Here is a 24,330-nt window from a genome sequence, read left to right on the forward strand (position 1 = left end):
CTCTTTGTATCTCATGAAAATGAACACGTACAGTACTGTCTAACAGCCTACTTAGTGAAAACACTGCTCCTTTTTCATTTTTTTTTAATTTCAGTCCAGTTTCCAAACTGCCGTTTTTTTGTTGTTTTACACTCAAGACACAGCCATGCACAATTCATAGTTCAAAAAGTCTATTGCTTCAACCACAATTAAAAATAGCGTATCCAAAATCATTTCACCCCCGTCGCGTTTACCTCCTCCTTTTCCAGAGATGGGGAAGAGCTGCTGACTATCCAAAGACGGTTCAGCAGTTTACAAACCCAGAGAAGAAGAAGAATAATTATAGTAATAATTTAAAAAGAAACCATTTTTTTGTCTTTCTTCCAATGTTCTCTTGATACACATTAATAGAGGAATTTTCACACCACTTGTACAGGTTTACACATTCAGAAGGAAGGTACAGGGGAGACCGGAGAGGGGTATCCAGCCAGCGAACTGCGGCTGTCCCAGAGTTCATCTTTGTGCTCATAGTTCAGTTGAGGCCTGTAGATGGAGGAGAGGCCCTTGCTCCTGGGGCCTGGACCAGACCTGCGGGGAGGATTTAGGGGAGGGGGGGACAGAGCAGGTGTGCTCTGGACGGACTGTGTGGCCTGGACACAGAGGGCTGCATTCACTGACTCTCTGTCCAGAGGGATGAGTGTCTGATAATCCCAAGCAGGAAAGTTCCATCCAGAGGTGAGGAGACTGTGATCCTATTTATTTTTCCGTTTTTCAGGGTGCAAAACATTTACAAATACATACTGTACCATAGAGCAACCTGAATATGGTCATTTAAGTTAAGCATTTCTGAAAAAAGGGCATTTTTACCTTTTCATATTTACATACATACACACATATCCTAACAATGTTAGCTATTTGGAGATGAAATAACATATTCCCATGCATGAAATCTGTCACATCCTCCTTGAAGTGGACATTCCCAGTCTGCCCTCCATCCTGCACGGTAACACAAAGAGCATATAACTGAGCTGCTAGCTAGCCTATACCTTTCAGTCAAGCTGGAAAACAGGAGTGAGGCATCTAGTGCAGACTGACGTAGCTCTCTCCCTCACACACGCACACCCACACACACACACACACACTCACACACGCTCACACATGCATGCACGCACACGATCAAAGAATAAACACACACCACACATTCACCCTACACGCGATCAAATCAATAACACGACCCATACCGCACTGTCACTCAGACATGCAGACGCGCCATCTACCGGGGATAGAACTGGAGAGTTCCAGAGTTCAACTCCAGAGCCAGTGGATGGCTTCATAACATCAGCAGTCAGGAACACCACAGGACGACCAGAGACAAGGGGCTGCTGGAACTACCACTCAGACACTCGTCACACCCAACACAGGGAGTCCTGTCTCCTGCCCACGTGTCTCTCTGACCTGGGTCCCATGTGGCAACATGAACCAGGACAGGATACCACAGGGACAAGCATGACTAAATTACTAAATACAGTCATTGAGACACAGTTATATACAGAGAGAAAGAGAGAGAGAGATAAAAGAGAGAGAGGAATAACTAGATAGAAAGAACTAGAGAGAAAGAGGGAGACAAAGAAACAATGAAAGAAATATATATATTTTTAGAACTATTTTTGATATGGGCAGACAGGCGCAGAGTGAAAAGAATAGCTTTCCTCTGGAAAGCTCTATGGTTTTAAATAGTCTTTAAGACGAGTTACAATCATAAAATGGCACTCAGTGATTTAAAAACCTAACCCTGGGCAAATTATTTATATAGCCACCTTCCTCAACTTGCCAAACATCCGCAAAACTCACAGGAACACACGTAGAACAAATTCGACCACACTCCCAAACACAGTACAGGAAACAGTTTTTGCAACATGAAGACACTGGAGTATCAATGGAAGCAGCATCCTTTGCTGGGGGGGGGGGAGAGGTATGCTGACAAAGACACCATATTAACTAACTGTACACCCTGCATGGACTGAGCAACAGAGGACTTTGTGGACTCACTCAAGGAGAGAGATCATTTGAACAGATGGCTTAACACACTAAACACTAAAGGAATCTGCCATAGACACATAGAGGAAAAATGACAGGACTCCGATAAAACATGCAAAAGTAAGGCTCAGATGTAAAACAAGTGGTGATATTGGCAAACACTGACAGAGAAGACAAAACGTACAATTTTCTCAAGACCGTTGTTGGCCGACAATCCCCATATAACACGAACACAATGGAGCTGTTCTACATCCCCTCAATGTCAACTGTCTGACTGAATACAGACGGGGTTCATTACTACCTAATCTGAAGTCTTGAACGATGCCTATCACACGACATGGGCCTTCATTTTCTAAACTTAATTATTAAAAACTATTCTTAAAAATTTGACCTTTAAGTTTTGACTTTGAATCTTGACTCCTAGCCCAGAGCTCCAACAGAAAGGCAGTGGTGATAGATAGCCTGCACTGCAGCCCCAATGCAGCCAATCTCTGTCAACCTCTCAGTTGTAGGCTGTCTGGGAACTTCCACCCAGGAGTGCAAAATCCATATGGCTGTGATGGATATTCGCTACCTCTCTACATTCCTACTTTTCTTATATTAATACCCCCAGCAAAAAAACACAAACGCACACAAACGCACACACACACACACATACACACACACACACACAGGATCGTCTGCAAAGGATGAGCGGATTGGTTATACAGAGCCAAAGTCATGCAGGTGGTTCCAGAGGCCCAGAGTATGTCTCATGTCTATTGGTCACTGCAGGTGTGTGGCCTGGTTGTGTCTTCTAGAAGGGGCTGGAGGAGAAGAGAGACAAGCTGGACAGTGAAGAAAATACAAGCTCCTAATGCCGCTGTTCTCCCTGCTTCTCTCTCTTGCTCTGTCATTCCTGAAAAAAAAAGTAGTTTTTTCGTAATTTTTCCTTTGTCTTTTTTTCTTTCTTTTTTTTCTCTTCGGGAACCGCACACAAACACACACACGCGCCAGGTGCGCGCTCGCGCATTTCTGACTAACTGCTCCGTGAGTACAGGAGGAGGACAGGAGGAGGACAGGAGGAGCAGGTGGAGCCGGCTCCTGCCTGGATGTGGTTTGTCAATCCTCAGCATGATGCAGGTGTCCGTCCTCGAGCTGGGACACATCACTCAAACCCCACACACCAGGGAGACAGCGCCGTGTGTGTGTGTGTATGTGTGTGGCCACACGGCGCCCCCTAGCGGCTGCTGTTCTTAATGGCTTCCTTTGCTGCTACAATCAGGGGGGTCAGACTGGAGAGGGGCTTGGCTAACTTCAGGAAGGAATGCTGCAGGGGGGGGGGAGGGGACGACAAAAAGAGAGGAGGGAGAAACATCAGAGGTAGGCTCTCTTTAAGTTGTCAGTGACCAAGACGGTCGATACAGAGCGGTCATGTCGGGGTTGTGTACCTGGAGGAGCTCCTTGGCCGCGCCTCTGCGGTCCACGTCCATCTCCAGGCAGCGGTTGAGGAAGTCCCTGAACACAGACGACAGCCTCTCCGGGTTCTGGAGCTCTGGCGTGCCGTTGGTGGCTATCAGGTACAGAGCCTGAGGAGGGGACAGGAAATGAGGTCACGGGCCTTCTAACGTAATGCGGATATCATCCACATGACGTTCAATATCATCTCGCGTGACGGGAGAGAAACTAAAAGGTCTGTTGGAAAGTATCTTTCTTAGTCTCACCCTGAGGGGGTTCTCGTTGAGGTATGGAGGTTCTCCCTCCACCATCTCAATGGCCATGATGCCCAGGGACCAGATGTCCACCTTGGGCCCGTAGGCCTTGCGAGTCACCACCTCTGGAGCCATCCAGTAGGGCGTTCCCACCATGGTGCTGCGCTTGTTCTGCTCCGGGGTGATTTGGGCGCAGAAGCCAAAGTCCGCTGCAAGGAGAGAACCCCCAGACCAGTCAGACCCTCTGCCCCGCTAGGCATCCCCCTCCGAGCCTAACGTACTGCGGATGCCCCAGCACCAAGCCCGCCCCCTGCTGGACACTCACTCAGCTTGACGGAGCCGTCCATCCCCAGAAGGATGTTGTCGCTCTTGATGTCTCTGTGGATCACCTGGTTTGAGTGGAGGAAGTCCAGCGCTTGCAGACACTGTGGAGACAAGCCTGGGTTAAGGGGACAGACCTGAACATGCATCTAAAACAACAACGCCACCAATAACATGATCTCTGGGTCTTGTCATCGGGGCTTGACTAGGTTTTGGGTGCCTGTCTCAGTGTGCTGTCTCAGTGTGATGTGGAGGGCCTGAGAGGCCTTGGTTCGCACCTCTCTGCAGACAGCAGCGATCTGGCCCTCGTCCATGCAGGTCTCGGTCACCACGTCAGTCAGAGAACCTCCGGCCAAATACTCCATCACCACCCACAACTCATCTCCTACCAGGTAACTGTGGAGGAGATGAGGGGGGAGGGGAGCAGGGGTAGAACATAGAGAAGGAGGGAATGGGAAGATGACGTTTGATAGCGTTTGTGTCGCGGTCGTCCAGTTCAGCCATGATGTGATTCTATCATCTCATAGCATGAGACATGAACCTGTCTCAGGTTGAGACATGAACCTGTCTCAGGTTGAGACATGAACCTGTCTTAGAACCATGTATCCGGCTCCAGCAGCTAGCGGCAGGGTGGAGGTGAGAGCTCACCTGTCCAGGTAGTTGACTATGTTGGGGTTCTTGTTTTCCCTCATCACCAGGATCTCATTTATGATGAGTTCCTTCTTAGGCTGCTGCTGCAGGTTCATCTGCTTTATGGCCACCTGGGAACGAGGCGACCAGAGACGGCAGCGTTAGATATCCACCAGGTGGGGTTAGGGTTCATGGAGAACAGGGATTCCAAAGAGACAGGCACACAGATACACGTCAGATTTTGAGGAGGCCTTCTAAGGTGACGACAGAAAAGCTAAGTAAAGTCAACTTACTTCCTGGCCGGTGGCAATGTCGATGGCTGTGTACACAGTCCCAGAGGCTCTGCAGAAACAAGGGAAAAAACACCTTAGTTCAACACTGAAAACAGACAAATAAACAACACCAAACCTTGTTCTAGTTGTCTTGCACGGTGAATAATCTTGCTAATAGTTTACACTGCTGGAATAAGTCGGTTTCATGGTCTTAGTTACAGAGAAGTCATTGTTTACTTGAAGATCTCTTCATGTAACCACTAGAGGGCGATATTGACCACAGACCACAGCTGGGGCTGTGCAGCTGACATCTCTGGGTTTATGCTCTACTGTGTGTAATGGGAGCAATAAAACTGTTAATGACGTGACCTTTGTCTTCCTGGTCTTACAGAGGTCGCAGCCATACCCTTACAAGAAATTTAAGACCAGCAGGTTTGAAGCTGTTTGTTTTGGCACAAGGTCTGTATAACGTTTGTCTTCCTGGTCCACTGTAACAAGCAGCAATCCTCCCCCTTCGTGACTGCAGAGCTGGGTTTGAAGGGGAATGAAAATGCGGAGATGCCCTCTAAAGGAGCCCCGGCATATCTGTTTAGTATGTTAAATGCAGATTAAATTGAATCTTGTCATAATCAGTTTTGGCAAATCTATCGAGGGTACTGAGGCCTGTGGGCCTGACCGATGATGCCTCTCTCTCTCTCTCTCTCTCTCTCTCTCTCTCTCTCTCTCTCTCTCTCTCTCTCTCTCTCTCTGCCATCTAATACCTGGGAGTGCCGGCAGGCACAGCATGGCCCTGGTGACGTTCCCTCCCCCTCTACCCCTGGTGACGTTCCCTCCCCCTCTACCCCTGGTGACAGCAGACACTGATCACACCACTGGCTGCAGTCAGAGGTACCTTAGAGGGCCGTGTCGTATTTCTACCTGACTGAAGCACTCTTTGTTTATATTAGTACTTCCATTTCAAGACCAGTTCCAAGGAGGCCTTAACCAGGGACAGACATGCCAACTCTCCGCCTTCTGTTTAATACTCAGTTTAGTATCTGTTCAACCAGAGGTAAACCTTCACCCAGTACTTTGCTCTGATACCACCAAACCTGTACAAATGATCATGATAGTCGATTATAAACAGCTAATCATCGGCCTACACTCTCTTACTTTGCTTTCCTTCTTTCTACCGGTCTCTTTCTTTCCTATCCTTTCCTTCCTCCTTTCCTCCTTTCTTTCATTCTTTTTTTCTTTCTCCTAGCTCCCCCCCCCCCCCCCCCTTCACCCTCCCCCACCTGGACTGTCAGGCTACACGACTGTATTTTCAGAGGCTATGAATAATGAAGCAGTGCTCCTGTTTGATGCGGTCAGCGCTGGCTGAAACAGGCCCAGCCACTGATACCTGTCAGGTGACTCTGGGGGAGGCGTGGAGACAGGTCCATACCGATCTACAGGCTCAAGTGTGGGTGCTTCTCCATGGTTCCTCAGAAGTAATACACTGTATCTGGCAGGGTACTGGATATCAGGGGACTTCTCTGGTAACAAAACCCTTATGGGTCAATAGCAGGGAGGGCTTGAAGAAGCTAAATCAGTATGGAGATGTAGCTGTGCAGTAGCTTTTGTTTCACAGTGATTGAGGATTGTCTTTGATCAAGGAGTTTATTTTGGTGTGAGAAACAGACTGCAGTTTCTGATACTGGCCCCGGCTCAAGTCTTAGGTGGTGTGGAGATGAGATGTCAAGGCTAATCTCACCCTACGAGAGCGAGAGAGAGCGAGAGATGAAGAGGGAGAAAGAGAGGGGCTGAGCTGATCTGGCGTGTGGCCATGCCAGGATAAAGTTCTCATTTCCTCTCTACTTCTCTTTTCTTTTCCTACTCTTCAAACATTCCTCATTCCCTCTCCCTCTGTCTCTCTCTGGCCTCTGCAGAGGGAGGTTCTCTTTCTCTTGCGCAGGCTGCCCACTCTGCTCCAATAACAGCCATTGCACCGGCGAGTGGATCTGGATTGAAAGTGGACTTACCCCTGTCCTATTTTCTCAAAGCGAGTGTACTTCTTTTTGGGGTCCCCAACACTCACAATGCTCCCTGGAAGAAAACCCACATGTTCAGTCTGTGGTTAGTCTGGAGTTTGGCTAAATCAACCATGCAAGAGTCTAAATTAGGTCAGTTAAGCAAACGCACACACACACAAACGCACACACACACAAACACGTGTGCACAAAAATTTCCATTCAGAGGTGAGCTTGCCCTTTTCACTCAGCGATGTGGCCTGCTGGGGGGCCTACATCCTGCAGGTAAATACACTGAGCTCCAGGTGCATGCTGGGAGTTTGGCCGGCCCAGCAGTGCTGATGCTTTTGGATGTGGACACAAGCAGACAGTACAGACAGAGAGAGAGAGAGAGAGAGAGAGAGAGAGAGAGAGAGAGACAGAGAGAGAGAGAGAGAGAGAGAGAGAGAGAGAGAGAGAGAGAGAGAGAGAGAGAGAGAGAGAGAGAGAGAGAGAGAGAGAAGCATTCGGTCTACGGAGGCCCACTTGGCCGTCCTGAGGCTGTAATCTCAGGCTTATTGAGCAGTCCACACTAATCACTGTTGCAGGATGGCTTTACAGCAGGACAGACTGGGAGCACATCCCACACATACACAGATTCAGGCTATCTAACATCCAGAGGACTTCATGGGTTTTTAAAGAGACATACTCAGTCGCTCCAGAATCTCCTCATCCGTCATCTTGGACTTCTTCCTCTGCCGGTCGGTGTGGCGGTACAAGGTGCTGGACGTGTTGTCCGGCTGGACCTGGGACTCTGGAGGGGTGGTGACCTCCTTCACGGGGGTGGGAGGCTTGGTGGGCTCCATGACGGAGCGTGTGTAGATCTGGTAGGGAGGAGAGGGACTCCATCAGGAGAGGGCAGCAGGGAGACCAGCACTCACAACAGGCCAAGTCAGGTAGTCCGGGGGTTACTACTCAGGGAGCCAAACGCTCGCTCATCGTTAGCTCACACACTCACAGATTTAGTGTGCTCGGGTCTCGGTGCAATGACGGGTGGTGGTTCATCGTCATCATCCTCCTCCTCCTCCTCCTCTTCCTCCTCCTCATCCTCCTCCTCCGACACAGGCGGGGCTATTGGGGGCTCCGATGACGAGGTCTTGGCACCCTGGGGGCCAGAACACAGTGAGAACCAGAACAGCCCCTGAGACAGGCCGCAGTAGCAAGGCTGTGAAGGATACGGAGACTGGAGAGACTAAGACTTATAATAACCCACATTAAGAAGCCTCCAGGGATGAGAGGCAAGAAGTCCTGGTTTCTCTAAGCCTGAATTAAATACAGCTTCTACTAGTACTTTCTGACTGTATTTACAGTATGGTTCGAGCTGCTTAAAACCAACTTGTATCATTTAATCGTGCTGGTGGATACACATGGGACATAGCAGGATATAAACATGACATTTAGTAACAAGGCAGATTCTGGCTTCAACTACCAGAAGGTCAAAACAGTCAAGAGAATCTTCAGAAGTTAAGAGTTTTTTAAACGCTCAAAAAACAGCACTTTAAAATTAATAAACACAATATAATAATTCAATAATAACACTGCTACTGAAGAAGGGCAGAGGAAGCTTATGGACATGAATCTTGGTTGAATCCAAAGTTGACTTAGGATGCAGGAGAAGGTTGTGTAAAGGGGAATGAAGTGAGGTTAGTGTACTAACAGGGAGGAACAGGAGCCAGTTTTGCATCAGTACATGAAAGGGGGACTGTGCTACAGGTTATCTGTACCAGGGTGTAACAAGCCCATATGTGTTGTCACTCGATACAGCCTACTTTACTTAGGGAGTGCTCTGACTGGGGAGTAAGGAATTTCACAGGAGAAACCTCACAGCTGAGAGTGAGAGCACATGCCACAGTTTATCTGCAACGTCGGTTCACAGAACTACCCAGATACAAGATGCAGTCTGCCCTGTTGCCATGATACAACCTTACCTCTTCCCACTGTATACTTACAACCTTCAATATTCACTAGTCAAAACATCCCATTGATACTGTAACTTTATTGTGTCACACCTATTGCATGCTCCTGATGGACTCAGGAAATGACTGATGGTGTTTCGGTGCTTTGTTTAACTGAAGTACCATTGTCTGGGACCATGCTGAGGTCCATCCTAGGGGTGAGAAGATGGCCGTGTCTGGGCCCACTGGGGCTCGCGGGGCCCCTCAGTGGAAACAGGAAAGAACTCCTCCACTTCCAGTCTTGGCATGCAGACTATGATGTCATGATTAGCCAGATGTGTTTAAATAAGGCAGCATATCTGAGTGGTGGCCAGCTGTCTGGGCTGGGGCCATCGCTAGCTCCCCGGTCGGCCATGCAGGGACTCAGACCTCCCTCTCCTCAGGACGATCTGCTCACTGAGCAGGGGCTGCTAACATGGGGGCTGCTAACATGGGCCGACCTCAGATAAACAGATCGGGTGACTCTGGGATTCCATAGTATGGAGCTGAAGAAGACAGTAGAACAGGAAGGGTTGCTGTGTTGGGGTTTTCCAGAGCCATGAGGAGGTTATCCGGGGCGCTGATGGAGTTGAGCACATACTGGCTACGTGGGTCACGAACGGGGTGAGGAACATGGCGTCATACATGCAGGAAATTGACAATCATCACAACCCTTTTTGGTACGTTCCCCTGCCTTGTCGTTAGAAGGACGGGCCTGTTTCGAAGATGTCTCGCATCTACATTCTGTAATTTGGAAGTTAATCACACCCAATCAAATCCCCCCCCCCCCCAATAAAATGTGTAATACAGAGAGTGATGATGTCTCTAAAATCGTTCAAATCAAACATTTAGCAGATGAGAAGTATGGGTCCTTCCCATCGAACCTTCAGCAGTGCCTGGACAGCTGATCAGATCTGGCATCAAGAAGACTAGAGGATCAAACGGGTTCAAATTTAGCGGCAGCCAATGCGGAGCGACAGCAATGTGGAAAGTAATATGGAGGAATTACCTTGTCAAATAATGCGCTGCAGGTTCTAAGGCTGACAGGAGGCCCAGACGACAGCAGTCGGTTCTGAATGTGGAGGTTGAAAACGGGAGGATTTACTCGACATGAACCCACACAACAGTTCAGAGCACATGGGACTGGAGGAGGGGGGTGGGGGGGGGGGGAGGGGGCCGAGGGCAGGGGACCGATACTAAGGGATGGAGGCGGGCTTCTAGTATTGTCATCGTCCTGCCTTTGTGCGTCGGAACTCCTCACGTACAATGTCGTCTGAGGAGGGATGCATGATGGGTAAGGATGACCTTCTTAGAAAAGACCAATCATGCTGGGAGGACTCATCGCAGATGACCTGACCTTGCTGTTGATGTGGAGAATGCAAGGTGATCAATGCAGTAATGTGATAGAATCCCAATAAGAGTTTTGCTCTACTATGAGTCCCTCCTGTCGCCTCTATCATGGAAGGGGCCTGCCTTACCAGGTCCCTCAATGATCTTCAGACCAGACTTTTCCTGTGATGAACGGCTGAGGAGTGGTATGTTTGGACTTAACCTCTGCTTTTATCAGGTGGTTTATTGCCGAGGTTGGTTCACTGATAGCTTGGGGTGATGATTAGACTCAGAGTCAAGTCTGGCTTTAAACACAGTGTGTGTGTGTGTGTGTGTGTGTGTGTGTGTGTGTGTGTGTATGTGTGTGTGTGTGTGTGTGTGTGTGTGTGTGTGTGTGTGTGTATGTGTGTGTGTGTGTGTGTGTGTCCGGGCGCATGTGTGTGACAGCCAGCAACTTCTAAGAAACATACTAGAAATAATAGATTGGTCAACAGAACTTTGACCAACAAAATAAAACCGACCAAACTGAAGGGTTAAAGGTCTATTTCTCTCCTTCAGCTCCGTTCAGGGGCAGCAACATGAGCAAAACTGTCCACTCAGTCCAGCAAACACATGACAGAAAACCTAGAATGCGTTTCATGAGAAGCCCCTAAGTCAGAAAACACATCATAAAATAAACCTTTCAATCTTTTACTGTCCCCTGACTTCAAGGCACAAGCTGATGACTTCATATCTTATCTAAAGTCACTTACCTGTCCAATTACCATATGCTAAATGATTACATATACCTATTTGTGAGAAAATGTAATCACTTGTATAAAGACTAACTGCTTAACCCCTGTCCTGATGGGATCAATGAGTGACTATTAGGGTTTAACAGTATAACATCTGTAATATGATGTTCTGAAATTGAACAATCATATTAATCATCGCGGGTTGTAGAGTAGTCACAAAGCTAATTTACAAGGGAAAGTTTTGAAAAGCTCATCTGGTCATGTGAGGTCAAGACAGAAGATGATTGAGCACCCAGTCTAGATTCTAACTCCTCATAAAGCAGTACCTGCAGAACCGGAGAGAGAGAGAGAGAGACAGAGAGAGACAGACAGCTCTCCCAACAGATGCTCTCTACTAATTGATTATTCAGACCTTCCTGAAAACACTCTTACTGGTGTACTGCAGGTGAAAGCTATCACGGCGCCAACACAGCACTTACTGTGCATGATGGACACCGCACGATGTACAGAAATGTCCTTTCTACGTAAAGCTGAAAGCTTAAAAATGCAATCGAATTAGGTAGCTTGAGAGGTTCGTTTTCAAAGTTAACTCTGCTGCATGTCAAACAGTATGATTACTATTTGTGTTCTTTAACTTCAAAGCAGCTCCTTGGCAATCTGACTACTATGTGATGAACAAGGACTTACTAAAAGGAAAGGAGGTTTGAAGTGAATCGGTACTTACCAGAGTGTTGGCAGCTATGTATCCATGTGCTGATTTGTCTGAAACAGAAAGGGATTGTCACAAGTCATCTTCCACACAGTAACCACAGAGCAAGGCGTCACAGATATTGTAACGATCTAAGCTGTTGCTCAGAGGTGCGTGTCGGTTGCTGTTGAACTTGAGGGGGCATCCTAGCCTTGGTATGTGGTTGTGTACCTCCAGACGTGAAGCTCATGTACTTCTGGTTGTTGACGGTCTCTTTGGAGTCGTAGAACTTGAGAACATCCAGGACGGCCTGAGGGTTCTTCTTTTGCTCCAGCTTGGTGATGTTGGAGGTCTGGAGGAGTCTCGCCCACTGCTCCGGAATGCCCTGGGGTGAGAGGAGGAAAGCCCACGGTCAAATGCAGTCCAAGTGCAGGTCTGAGGGAAGATGCAGTAGGTGAATGAGGGGTATACTAACAGTGAACTCTCCTGTTACAGCATCAAAGCCCACATGGATAGTGTGCTCAAAGTCGGAGGGCAGGGATATCTCTGGACGTTCCTTTTCCTTCTTCTTGTTTGCTGATGGAGGTAAACAAAAGAGTAATCAGGTGTGACACTGAGGAAACAGTCTGATGTTGTCAGTGGAGCCAGAGAGTGGTTTAGCCTATTCTATTTGGGCTCCGTCTGTCCTCCAGGTTCTGTGTGGAGGGTGAAGCGGAGGCGTGTACTCACTTTTGTCTCCCCCAGGGAAGATGGAGCGCAGGCGGACCTTCTTGTTCTTCTCTTCGGGAGCCATTGGGAGTGGTTTGGAGGCGTGATTCAACAACGAAGAGTCTCGGGAACTACTGTTCATTCTCAAGGGGGGGGCTGGTGGTTTCTCTTCAATATCGACACTATCGGACATCTTTAGTAGCACTCACAATGTCCTGGGAAGGAGAGGCGAAAGAGAGGTGTTAGGCATCGACTGGGAGGTTAGAGAGAGGAGAGGGAGAGGCAGAGGCAGAGGCAGGGAGACAGAGACATGGAGGCCGGAGGGAAGCAAAGCCAAAGCAGGCTCTCTCTCTCTCCTGAGATATCAAAATAAGCAGATGTACATTTCTCACTGTGCCACACCGCAGGTTTCCTTTACATCAACAACCACTCTCCTACCACGGAGGGAAGATTAAAAGAATTTGTATTATCCGAAAGGTTATTGCCTCTTCAAGGCAACTTACAAAATGGGATCTCGGTTACATTCTTGGATTTCAGCTCAGTAACAAACTTAACACAGATGTGTGTGGAGATGTCAGAAGTTCACCCAAAGCTCCATTCCTCTGGGTGCAGGCCCAGTTCTCGGTGGGATGGCCCCTCCCCTCTCCCCCCAGAGTGAGGCAGTTTGGCCCGATAAGCAGGTGGAGCAGAGGTCAGTGTGTCTAAATCTCCAGGGGCCACAAGGAGGGCCCTCTCTGGGCACCAGGGGGGCACAAGATCCCTTAATCTGCCTCTGCTTAAACCTACAATTTCCTGCCGTATATGGACTCTCAGGCTTCCTAATCTGCTTCCTGAAGGACGTCTTCTGTGTTGAGGAAATGGTGTTTGATGTCTCGTGCGTGTCGTGAAAGAAACAATCCAATCATAAGACCACTGACTGGGGGGGAAATTATGCCCATAAAACTGCTGAAATTTAGATCTGAATGAGCCCATCCAACTACCACTGAGCAGTTTCTAAAACTTAACTTGGCTTTGCTGCAATCTATTAGAAATGGTGCTTAAAAATGGTCATAAAAATAAGTATTATGGAGCAACTGAAATTAGCAAACTGTTTTTCCTCTACCTCCCATGACTTTAGACCTTGTTTGTAACTGAAATTCTCTGTGTTGTTTTGTTGTTGACAGTCTACTTCTCTGGGGTTCAATACAGTTCATTCAATTCAATATTCTTCCTGTCAGCTCAGTTTAATGCGCTCCTGATTTGTATAATGGTGTAACATGATAGTCAGACCCAACCAAGCATCCACAGACGCTTACAGTTACAGTTATCGACACTCCCTGTTGAAAAGAAACACTGACAGTCTAATCAATCAATAGGCCTGCTTACGTAAGCCATGAAACAGCTGGTTTCAACACATGGGGTCACCATGGCCTGGCCTTGATTGAACTGCTTTGGCTCAGGGTTCTTACCAGGTAAGGCGCTGACGTACTGGCTACTTGTTGACAGCATACAGTAGATAGTGGGTGGGGCTGAGGTTTGACGGCAAAAATAATTTAGGAACCAGGTTAGGGCCCAGGTTGGGAATCGGGTTATTTGCCGAGGTAAGGCCTAGGCCTATGGCCTAGGTCAGGGCCCAGGGGCTGGGGCTGCAATGGAGCATAGTAAAGGTGGATGTTTCTCTTCCCTGTCTTGTTATTGCAGCTGCAAGCTTTTGGGAGGATCTCCTGGAGCATCAGGAGCAGAGTAATATAATGAGAGAGACAGGGGCATGGGCTGAACTACATAGCAAACAATGGGCCCTGTAGAGGCATCTAGTCCAAGAGTCAGACCTTGAGCTTGCAGCCAAGTCCTAGTTAGGATCTCCAAGTACAGTCAGAGCGCTGGCCTCTTATGAAAAATGGAGAGAGGGCGATGCTCAGACCTCCATGGAATCTGTCCACTTAGATATGTCTCTGTAAAAGACACCACACTAACAATCTCCTGGACTTTTCCGCGCTCTGGATTGAGATGATAAGTTGCAGAGTTCGAGCTGGAGTTCAATTAAAGTAATTGCTACTCGCATGTAAACAAGTAAATGTCAATGAAGCGCAGCCCCCAGGATGACAGCACGTTTTTCTCATGCTGTGCAGGGGAGGGAAGCTAACGAGCTGCCCGGTCTTAGAGCCGCACAATTGATGGTTATGTTTGAGTGGGCTATAGGCTACATATTAGCATCTCCCACCCCCTCCTCTCATCCTCTCTTCCCTTACATTTACATTTAGTCATTTAGCAGACGCTCTTATCCAGAGCGACTTACAGTAAGTACAGGGACATTCCCCTGAGGCAAGTAGGGTGAAGTGCCTTGCCCAAGGACACAACATCAGTTGGCATGACCGGGAATCGAACTGGCAACCTTCGGATTACTAGCCCGATTCCCTCACCGCACCGCTTCCCTCACCGCTCAGCCACCTGACTCCCCCTTCATTGTGGCCTGCCTCCATCTCAGTTTCTTTTCACTGCCAATGCCCCACCCCCCCAACTCCCTCCTCACTCCCCAGGCCATGTGCTGTACAGGCCAGTTTCAGAACCAGGGCAGCCAGGGAGCCCTTCTGAGTGGAGACCTACATTAGCAAACAAAGACCCCCGGCAAAGGAACCACTCCTGTACCACCTCTTTCTCTTTCTCTTTGCTGTCTTGCCCTAACCACTCCAAGATGGCATTGGAAGTGGATGTGAGTGTAAGACAGAAATACCCCCCACTACTATATAGGAGTGTGTGGTGCATTTGCTGCCATTTCTATGCAAACATAAACTGTATTATTTGAGATGCACTGTGATTTTGTGTGTAGATGATTGCGGGGGTTTTGGGTGTGTACTGGATGTATGAATAAGATCACGTAGGAGTGAGTTTGTTCCCTCTTCTGTATGGAAAAGGTGCACTTTTCAGATTTTATCGGGTCGTTCCCATGAAAATCCAGTAAATCACGTCTGGGAGTGCAGGAGAGAGATGATTCAACACTGGTGTGGAGAGATGGGTCAACTCCTCTCCATAAGAGGACATGCAGCACAGTGTGGGAGTGAGACTGAGTGTGTGTGTGTTGTCAGTGATAAGACACATGAGAGGTTTAGTGCCTCGGACTGAAATAGTCTTCATTGCTAGCCTCCCTCCCACACAATGCTAGTTCCTGCTGTTGTATGGGCGTGGGGAGTTACACTGTATCAACGGCATCTGAAGCAGTTTTTCTGGATATACCTGAACACACCTAATCTCTTATTCTTTTTACCTTCTGCTGCCCGGTCAACCAAGCAAGCACAGACAGCTTTTCTCACTTTCACCAAATGGTAATTATGCGGCTTGATACTAAATTGGAACATAGCATAGGCACATGGTCACATGTTGTCGGAAGTCACTGCGGAGCGCAATCGACAAATCAATGGTTGTATAACCGTCTCCCAAAGTAAGGAGAAGATCAACACTTCAAGCATGGAGATCAGGAACGCCACACTCAGTGATGTACTGTACGCAGCAATGTAAACAAATTACGAATTTGTAAACAAACCCGTGGATGCATACATTTGTATTGCAGTACATCAAGCCGAAAGCAAGTGTTATTTGGATGGGAAATCGAAGCGTCTGCTAAATGTAACTCAGGCCACACCTGCACACATTTACATTACGTCATTTAGCAGACTCTCTTATCCAGAGCGACTTACAGTAAGTACAGGAACATTCCCCCCCCCCCCCCCCCGAGGCAAGTAGGGTGAAGTGCTTGCCCAAGGACACAACGTAATTTGCACGGCCGGGAATCGAACCGGCAACCTTCTCATTAATAGCCCAATCCCCTAACCGTTCAGCCATCTGACTCCACACCTAGTGACTGGCAATGGGCTCTGGCACTCAGAAACAGCCCCAGTCTGAATGAGCACCTGCCAGCATGAATACAAACATTCCAGACAGACTGGCGATTTTTGCCACAAGCAATCCCCCTCAGTGAGCACGCACTGCAAGCAGAGAGGTGATGCAGAGGTAGGGGGGAGGGCGTAAACACACTGGGGGGGGGCAGAGACGAGGTGTCCTGCTAGTGTCGTGTCCACTGTCGGGCTGTCTGCGTTCGGCCTGCGGGAAATGTGTCTCCCTCGTCCCAGGGCGTGGCACAGGGCATGGCTCAAGGCGGGGCTCCCCCCGGCTGGTCATCTGATGGATGGATGCTGCAGGACTGCTGAGTGGTCAGCTTCCTCAGGGACCGCTAAAGATGGCCGCCCCACGGGCGCCCAGACATTCCTTATCATTCAGTGTAGCATAAAACATTGACCTATTTACTGGGTAGACAGGCAAGCAGGCAGGCAAGCAGGCAGGCAGGCAGGCAGGCAGGCAGGCAGGCAAACCCTCAGCTGCGACGTGTATTTTCACTGTTTACACAGGGGTGAAGGTAGTGACGCTTCAGCAGGAAAACTGCTTCACTCCAGCAGGAGGATCTCACCCTCTTATCCATTGATAAATACCGCGCAGGGTTTTCGATTGGAATATTGCACTGAACAACCTACACCGCCTGTAAAACAATATCGTGTCGCCTACCGCTAGCTGTGAAAACAGGCGGAAAAGTGAAATGGGAGACGTGAGAATGGAGATACTGAGCTTTACATGCAAAGGAATATGACATCTTGACAGAAATGGGATTTTACACTTTTCATAAAAAGCAGAGAGAGAGAGAGAGAAAGAGAGAGAGAGAGAGAGAGAGAGAGAGAGAGAGAGAGAGAGAGAGAGAGAGAGAGAGAGAGAGAGAGAGAGAGAGAGAGAGAGAGAGAGAGAGAGAGAGAGAGAGAGAGAGAGAGAGAGAGAGAGAGAGAGAGAGAGAGAGAGAGAGAGAGAGAGAGAGAGAGAGCGCCCACTCACCTCTGCCTGCTGCCAGAGCATCGCCCACCTAACCTAGAAATTACTGGGGCTCTTTTCCCATTTCTCTTCCATAAACTATTAATATATCCACGAAGAGCTGGATTTTTCTCTGCTCTTTGGCGCTGATCAAACATTAATGCTGGATTTGCAGCATTAATGGTCTGGGGCTGGGGGCTGGGGGCTGGGGGGGGCCGGGGGCCGGGGGCCGGGGAGGGCCCGATGACGGCCCTGGGAATGGGGAGGGCTGGAGATGGCCTCTCTCCCCTGATCAGGCCAGCGTCTGGGTCTGGTTCTGTGGCTCAGGTTGGTATCAGCCCTGTCTCTGCCTGGGAAGCAGGTTAGTTATCGGTTATCTCTGCACCTTACACAGAAACATTGTAAGTTGGTTGACCGACACCTCTCGCACGAAGTTCAGTCTTTGCCGTGTCCTGCAGTGGTTGGTTTTACACTGGAATATGAGAGAGAGAAAACCACCAGAACGAGCCCAGATGAAATCTAGCTAGCTTCAAATCATCTGTTTGTAGTCCTCTGCGGAGATTGTATGATAAGTCCTCTATCACGTTTTCTAAGTTAGCGTGGCTCTGAAGCACACTGGAGGACAGCTTACACCAAAACCTAGCTATGTCAGTAGGCTAGCTAAAATAGACTCACACACACACACCAGACATGCATACACCAATCACACCTAACCCAAAGCAGAACCCTCCCCCACACAGGGCCTGATCAGAGCAGATGTCTTCTCCTCGCAGCCCAAACCCTCACCTCTCGCGCGATTTCCCTTTCAAGGTCACCACGGAAACAAGGCTTCCTCTGAGAGTCGAACAGCAGATGTCATGGAAGGAATGAAAAGATTATTTTACCTCCTTTTTTGCCTCAGAGAGAGAAGGGGGGTAGTAAGGGGGCTGAGGGAAAGAGAGAGAAAAGGCAGAGAGAGTCTTGAGTAGAGTTGAAAACAAGAGCTCTCTTTGACAGCCACACAGGCAATGGAGCACATGTCACAAGATAGACAACTTCAAAAGTGCATGAGGTCATCACTGCTCACTCAGTGTTTACAACTTTCATCTCTGCCGTGTAACTGTTACTCAGATTTATTAATTAAAGATTATAAACAACAGATGTACAATCAAATTTACCTCGTTAGTCAGTGTGATCTGTGAACTTGGGGGGGGGGGGGGGGGGGGGGAACGAATCTCGTAATGAGTTCCCAAGTGAATTCCCCTAGAATTCCCCAAGACAAAAACTGAGACAGATATTGTAACGGATGATTCACTTCATGTGATTCTGATTCTGTCCCATCTATCTGTCAGCATGTGATGTGGCTTAGTTCCTAGAGGCACCACGTTTCTGAGCTGGCCCCCTCCTCCAAGTGGAGCCAATCTGCTTTGCATACAGCCGGTAGCCCATGGTAAAGTTCATGAATGAGATAACCAACTGGAGATCTGCAGCTCAGAACAGGTGACAGGTGGGCCATGGTGTGTGTGTGTGTGTGTGTACAATTCAGCCTTTCTTGGAGGGCTCTCAGATGCTATTGAAGCCCAAGGTCACTTAATACAGACCAAGCGACTACCTCGTCAATCATAACTGGTCAGGTTAATATGATACAGTTATCTCTGCTGTGTGACAATTTTCACTTGATTAAAAGGATCTTTATATTTCAAATGGTAGGATGTAGTGTAGACTTATGAAGATCTATGACAATGACCTGTACTGACCACAAACACAGTCATGATTATGATCTTTTTATGTAAACGGAAATGATCAAGTAAGCATAACTGGAACACACCCAAGTATACATTTCCATAAATGTGCCATATTCACAGGAAGTCTTTATCCTCTCACCAATATCCATCTAACATCTATCTTTGCAATACTGCTCTGTTTTGGGACATAAAACACTGTGTGTGCGTGCGTGTGTGTGTGGGTGTTTTGTGTGCGTGCGTGTGTGTGTAGGTGTGTTGTGTGCGTGTAGGTGTGTTGTGTGCGTGTGTGTGTGTGTGTAGGTGTGTTGTGTGCGTGTGTGTGTGTGTAGGTGTGTTGTGTGCGTGCGTGTGTGTGTAGGTGTGTTGTGTGTGTGTGTGCGTTCGCATACAGGTCTCTCTCAAACTCTACTGGTGTGAATTCAGCCCGTCTCCTCCTCTGTCATTGGAGGGAACAGTGTCATCACCCCCGGCTCATTGGCTGTCATCAGTTTTCTTGAGACGACCCATCCCAAGACAATACTGAAACGCCAGAAATAACAACACTGGAAAATGAAACGCTCCAGTAGATGAGATGATACTTTGTCTTGAATATTTCACCTGCGGTATTTTGATACCATGCCCAGAGTGACTGATGATGACAGAACTCCTAAACCGCAGTTTAAAAAATGTGTGCCAACATGCTTAGTACTAGTGCTCGTGCAAACATGCTTAGTACTATCGTAATCGTAAAATGTAAGTGTTTGTAATTGGGTCGCGTCAACTTGAGCTGTGTCAATATAGACAGTTGTGTTTTTGTTGTGGGCTCCTTCTATTATTAGGTGTGGTACTATATCAGGCATAAATGAAAGTAGGTCTTGCGGAGTGGGCCTCGGGCTAGCGGCAGTCTTTCCTTCTCTTCTGAGCCATTGTAGTCTGTCAAGGCGGGCAGACGTGCTGCCTGCTATACTGGAACAGATGGGAGACAGATCCTTCATTAACCCCATACTGTCAATGGTCACTACGTTTCTCTGTCAGCATATCACAGCATATCACAGAGCTCTCCATAATGCCATCATAGCGGGGAAAGAAATACTTAGAGATTTAAAGTAGAAAATGAAGCCTTTGAGAAGCAGGTCTAAGTGGTGCCTGTGTTGCCTTGGGCTGGGCCTTTTTATACTGCTGGCTGGTGACAGACACTTTCTGAAACAGCTGAACGGCATTAGAATATAGAGGGATACACAAGTCAAAGAAATTACAAACAGCCAAACGTCACAACCGGTAGCTCATCAGGCTTCACTTACTGCACAGACACATCCAAAGCACGCTTTACAACAACTTAACACTCCCAACCTCATAGATTAAGGGAGTTGTGTCAATGTGTCAGTGTGTGAGTATTTGCCCCTACCCCTCCCTCTCTCTATCTCACTCCCTTATTCTCTCTCTCTCCCTTCTCCCCCCCTCCCTTTGCACCCTTCCCTTAGTGAGGCAAAATGGCCAGATGGCTCCCAATCCTCCATGCTAATCCACTGTACACAGACTGTAGGTCTGACAGCACCTAACAGTGCAGACTGCAGCTCTGGAGCAATAGCCAGTCATGTCAACAAGCCTTACTGTACCACTGAGCCTTCTACTAGGGCTCAACTAGCATCTGAAGACTATGCATGTTACCTCAAAACAGATGGAAAAACCAATTTATCTGCAATATCGTATTTCGGCCAGGCTGGAGACTGAGACTAGATTCAGGGTCTCCTGGAGCTTTTGTTAGCTGCTGGCTGGGGTGATGTAAGAGAACTCCGGTGTGTTGAGTTACTCTGAACAACAAGGCACAGCACCACTGCACACCAACAGACCCAGCCAGCCAGCCTGCCAGCCAGCAAACCAGCCAGCCTGCCAGCAAATCAGACAGACTGCCAGCTAATCAGACAGACAGACAAGCAGGCAACCAGACCGACCGACAGACAGACTCTCTGACCTGCATGGTGAACCTGCAGACAAGCAGCACATGAGAAAACACTGTCTGTATACCACCATCACAAGCTCACTAACATACAACACTCTTGTTCCAGTCTTCATGCTTCTTTCATACTGGAAAGACAATCAAAGATTCAGTGGTAACCGTGGCCACCACTGCTGCAGTCCAAATCATGCCCTCTGTGTGCTCATCAGACAGGAAACTGAATTAGTGCTGTCCTAAATCACATGAGGAGCATATGTAACAGATATGGTCAGTCACACTTGGAGATCTAAGGACACTCATTTGTTTGAGACGAGCTAACTCATCTGAACCCTGACTGTCACTATACCCAGCCTGCGAAGACCTAGTGTGTGTATGTACTCTTCACCCCAAATATACATCTACTGTATGTGTATTCGAAGTGAGTCTGGACGCTGCTATTCGCGGGCTCAGAGCAGACAGTCAGTGGGTTCTTCCTCAGAGTGGCCATCCATGCATGGCCCTCCACCCCACAGAGGCAACCTCCTGTGGGGATAAGCCTCAGCACCACTGTGTTACCCTCAATAACGACAGCCCTCCCTCACACACACACGCACACACACAGATATACACACACAGACACACAATAGACACACACAAATGTGTGCTTACCCACAAGTGCACACACACACATACAGACACACACATACAGACACACACAGATAATTCCTCTCTTCTCAGAAGGGAGGGGATAGTTTTGGATGACACCCAGGTTCAAACAGCTCTCCTGTGCTGTAACATCTGAGAAAACAAGCCTGCTAACCTCAGCTTTCGAAGCCACAACAAAAATCTATAAAACTGTTGCTTGCGTGAATGATATAATGATGTATGTATGGGCTCAGGACAAGCCCGTTTTTCTGATTCCACTTTGACCTCGAGTTCTCTGAATGGGCCGGCCTGTTCTTAGCTGGCAGGTGAGAGGTCTGCTGTCTGAGCAGAGGAGAAATCATGTGTCCAGTCAGTCATCCACACAACCAACAGTGATCCACAGTTAGTCAGACACAGCTCTCTGCGCTCATCAGATGCTGTCATCACCAACACGTTACCTCTACTTCAGTTCTTTTTGTTTTCGTTTTTTTTTTGCTTCTACCCATCAAAACACTGTCTGTCTGTCACCCAGCAACAAGCTAAGGACCGATGAATTGTGTTCACTTGCGACTGATGGCGGGATGGATGGACGGATATTGAACGAATGATTATGTATTCCTCATGCACTCCCAGCTCTCCCGGGGTCGAGCACCTGCCCCATCCCCCATTCCCCTTCCCCCAACCCTCCATCTCCTCATCCTCCCTCCGCCATCGTCACCCTAACTACCCAGCATCCTCCTCTCTCACTAGCCAGTCCGGACTGCAGGCCTCCCATCAGGCCTTGGCCCTCCCTCCAGGAACAGGGGAGAATCTCTCACCTTGCTCTCCAGCTCTGCTCCAACTGGCCCTGCACAATATAACGCAAAAGAACCGAGGCCAGTGATGGGATAGGGAGCTGACCCACCCCCCAGCTTCACTGAGACAGAATCGCTCAGTCTCCACCCCCATCCCCATCGCAGTCAGGTGACCAGACACTGTAGATCTCCCTAACGCTACAGCCGGCAGGGCGGCCATGAAAGAGCCAGGCTCCACAGACCCGTCTAACAGCCATGACACAGACCTTCGTCTCTGTGCTCTGAGAGAGAGAGAAAAAAATCAATCATCCCATATAAAACCCTCCCCAGAAGCAAAACCCCGGCGCAGAGACAGAGCAGAGAGATAACAAAGGGCCATCCCTGAGCACATATCAAGCATCCATCACTCCCCATCCACGGCGCGCACAGCTCAGATCCATCCGCTAGCCTCTTCATCCACCCAAAATAGCGTTGCCTCTTTTTTGGTGACTGTGTGGCTCCTGCTGCTTCTATTCTACAGAGCCGACACACACACACACACGACACTCTCACAGCCCACCGATCACAGCCTTGAACATCAACAAACATGCTTTTTGTGACAAGACAAGACAAGGGGGAGGGGGGGGGCATCAAACCTAGGGAGAGACGGGGTGGGGTGAGGGGGGGGGGGGGAGCTGATAAGACTGAGCTGGCCAGCTACCGCATCCACCGTCCTTCCACTGATGCAGGCATCCATTTCCCAATCTGTACAACAGTGAGAACGCCGATCAAAACAGCTGCACCGCATCCACCGTCCTTCCACTGATGCAGGCATCCATTTCCCAATCTGTACAACAGTGAGAACGCCGATCAAAACAGCTGCCTACTCCTCCTCCTCCTCTTCGGCAAGGCAGAATGCAGAGAGGAAGAGAAAAAGGCTACAAAGCACCCCCCACATACACAGCCCTCCTCCCTCCCTCCCTCCCTCTCTCTCTCTCTCTCTCTCTCTCTCTCCCTCAACCACATCACCGATTACAAACACAGAGAGGATTACCTGAAATATGTCTTGACATTATCTTTCTTGGTGTGTCGCCTTTGGATCCAGTATTCTGGTAGGTTCATCCTCAAATGTGCAGTCCTATTGACAGTTTACAGGCAGGATTGCCATTCTCTTGTCAGACCGGTTCCTGACCCCAAACTCAGGCTTGCTCGGTAGGCTGGATGCTTCACTGGCTGCTCGCTGTTCCCTAGCCCATGATGTCATCCACCCGGTGCAGCTCATTGGTGGAAAGGCGGCATGCTAATGAAGCTAGCAGCTCTGGGGGAGGAGGAGGGATCTAGGCAGGCTGAGTTGATCTTTTGTTTGACAGACCAAACCTGCTGAGCAAGAACCAGAGGAGGGAGGGCGGAATATGTTTTTTCTTTTTATCTTTAATCATTCTTTTAGAATAATAAGACTTCCGCTTAAAAAAAAAATAGTCTTTATCTTTGTATTTTTTTAGTCTGTACATCTTTTAGGTCTCGTGTATGAATGTCAAGTAACAAATATACCCCAAAATAAATAAAGCTTCATATGCATTTGTGTACCTTGTAGGAGATTGTATTTTTATTACCAAAGCTACAGAAAAGCATATTATACTAACCATGAACTAGTTAACTACAAAGCAATTTCACTGTATAAGTATAGGATTGTTTGAATAAAAAATGTGGAACTACATATTTTATTAGAAATTTTAATGAAAGTCTGGTAACTTACAACGCATGTGTGCATAAGGTTTCGAAACGTGCACATCCTGTTGTGAAATAATGGATGTTGTACTATAAATGTTTCCTAGACAGATAAGGAAGAGATAGTTTGTTATACATACTGCAGACTCACCGGTCTGTAATGGATGCTACCCCACTAGCCGTAGCTACTCTGGCTTCCTGGATAGGCGGACATAACAAACCAAACTCTTTCCATTTGCCCTCATTTGCCTATGATGTCATCTTTTTTCCAAGCTCACCTGTGATTGGCTGGCTGGCTCAGCATCTGCTCTGATCTCAAGGCTAGTGCTTCTTGCCTGAGGTGGAGACCCATCCGAGGCACTCTG

The 24,330-nt window shown here is 48.3% G+C and overlaps 1 protein-coding gene across 2 annotated transcripts; it reads right to left on the bottom strand.

Moving 5' to 3' along the window:
• Window positions 1-45: 45 nt before the first annotated feature.
• LOC134040015 (serine/threonine-protein kinase PAK 3) lies at window positions 46-23,508 on the bottom strand. 2 transcript variants are annotated; one of them, XM_062486235.1, is made up of 16 exons: window positions 23,292-23,507; window positions 12,375-12,568; window positions 12,121-12,221; window positions 11,877-12,030; window positions 11,682-11,719; window positions 9,904-9,966; window positions 7,919-8,065; window positions 7,610-7,784; window positions 6,934-6,997; window positions 4,952-5,000; window positions 4,677-4,789; window positions 4,307-4,424; window positions 4,033-4,132; window positions 3,720-3,916; window positions 3,447-3,584; window positions 46-3,325 (listed from the first exon to the last, which is right to left on the bottom strand). In XM_062486235.1, exons 2-16 carry the CDS (start codon window positions 12,544-12,546, stop codon window positions 3,236-3,238), a joined length of 1,719 nt encoding a protein of 572 aa, XP_062342219.1. In that variant the 5' UTR covers window positions 12,547-12,568; window positions 23,292-23,507; the 3' UTR covers window positions 46-3,235. The 2 variants fall into 2 exon arrangements, with proteins under 2 accessions (XP_062342219.1, XP_062342220.1); XM_062486236.1 differs by lacking the exon at window positions 9,904-9,966 and having other exon boundaries at window positions 23,292-23,508.
• Window positions 23,509-24,330: the final 822 nt, after the last annotated feature.

The sequence above is a fragment of the Osmerus eperlanus genome, chromosome 19, assembly GCF_963692335.1.
Source record: "Osmerus eperlanus chromosome 19, fOsmEpe2.1, whole genome shotgun sequence".
Lineage (NCBI taxonomy): Eukaryota > Metazoa > Chordata > Actinopteri > Osmeriformes > Osmeridae > Osmerus > Osmerus eperlanus.

Bases quoted from the DNA above. Each gene is read 5' to 3' on its own strand.
- LOC134040015 (XM_062486235.1), bottom strand. From the start codon at position 12,546: ATGTCCGATAGTGTCGATATTGAAGAGAAACCACCAGCCCCCCCCTTG. The intron at 4,790-4,951 runs GTAAGTTGACTT...CCTCGTTCCCAG, and splicing joins ACATTGCCACCGGCCAGGAA to GTGGCCATAAAGCAGATGAA. The intron at 4,425-4,676 runs GTGAGCTCTCAC...TCTCCTCCACAG, and splicing joins ATAGTCAACTACCTGGACAG to TTACCTGGTAGGAGATGAGT.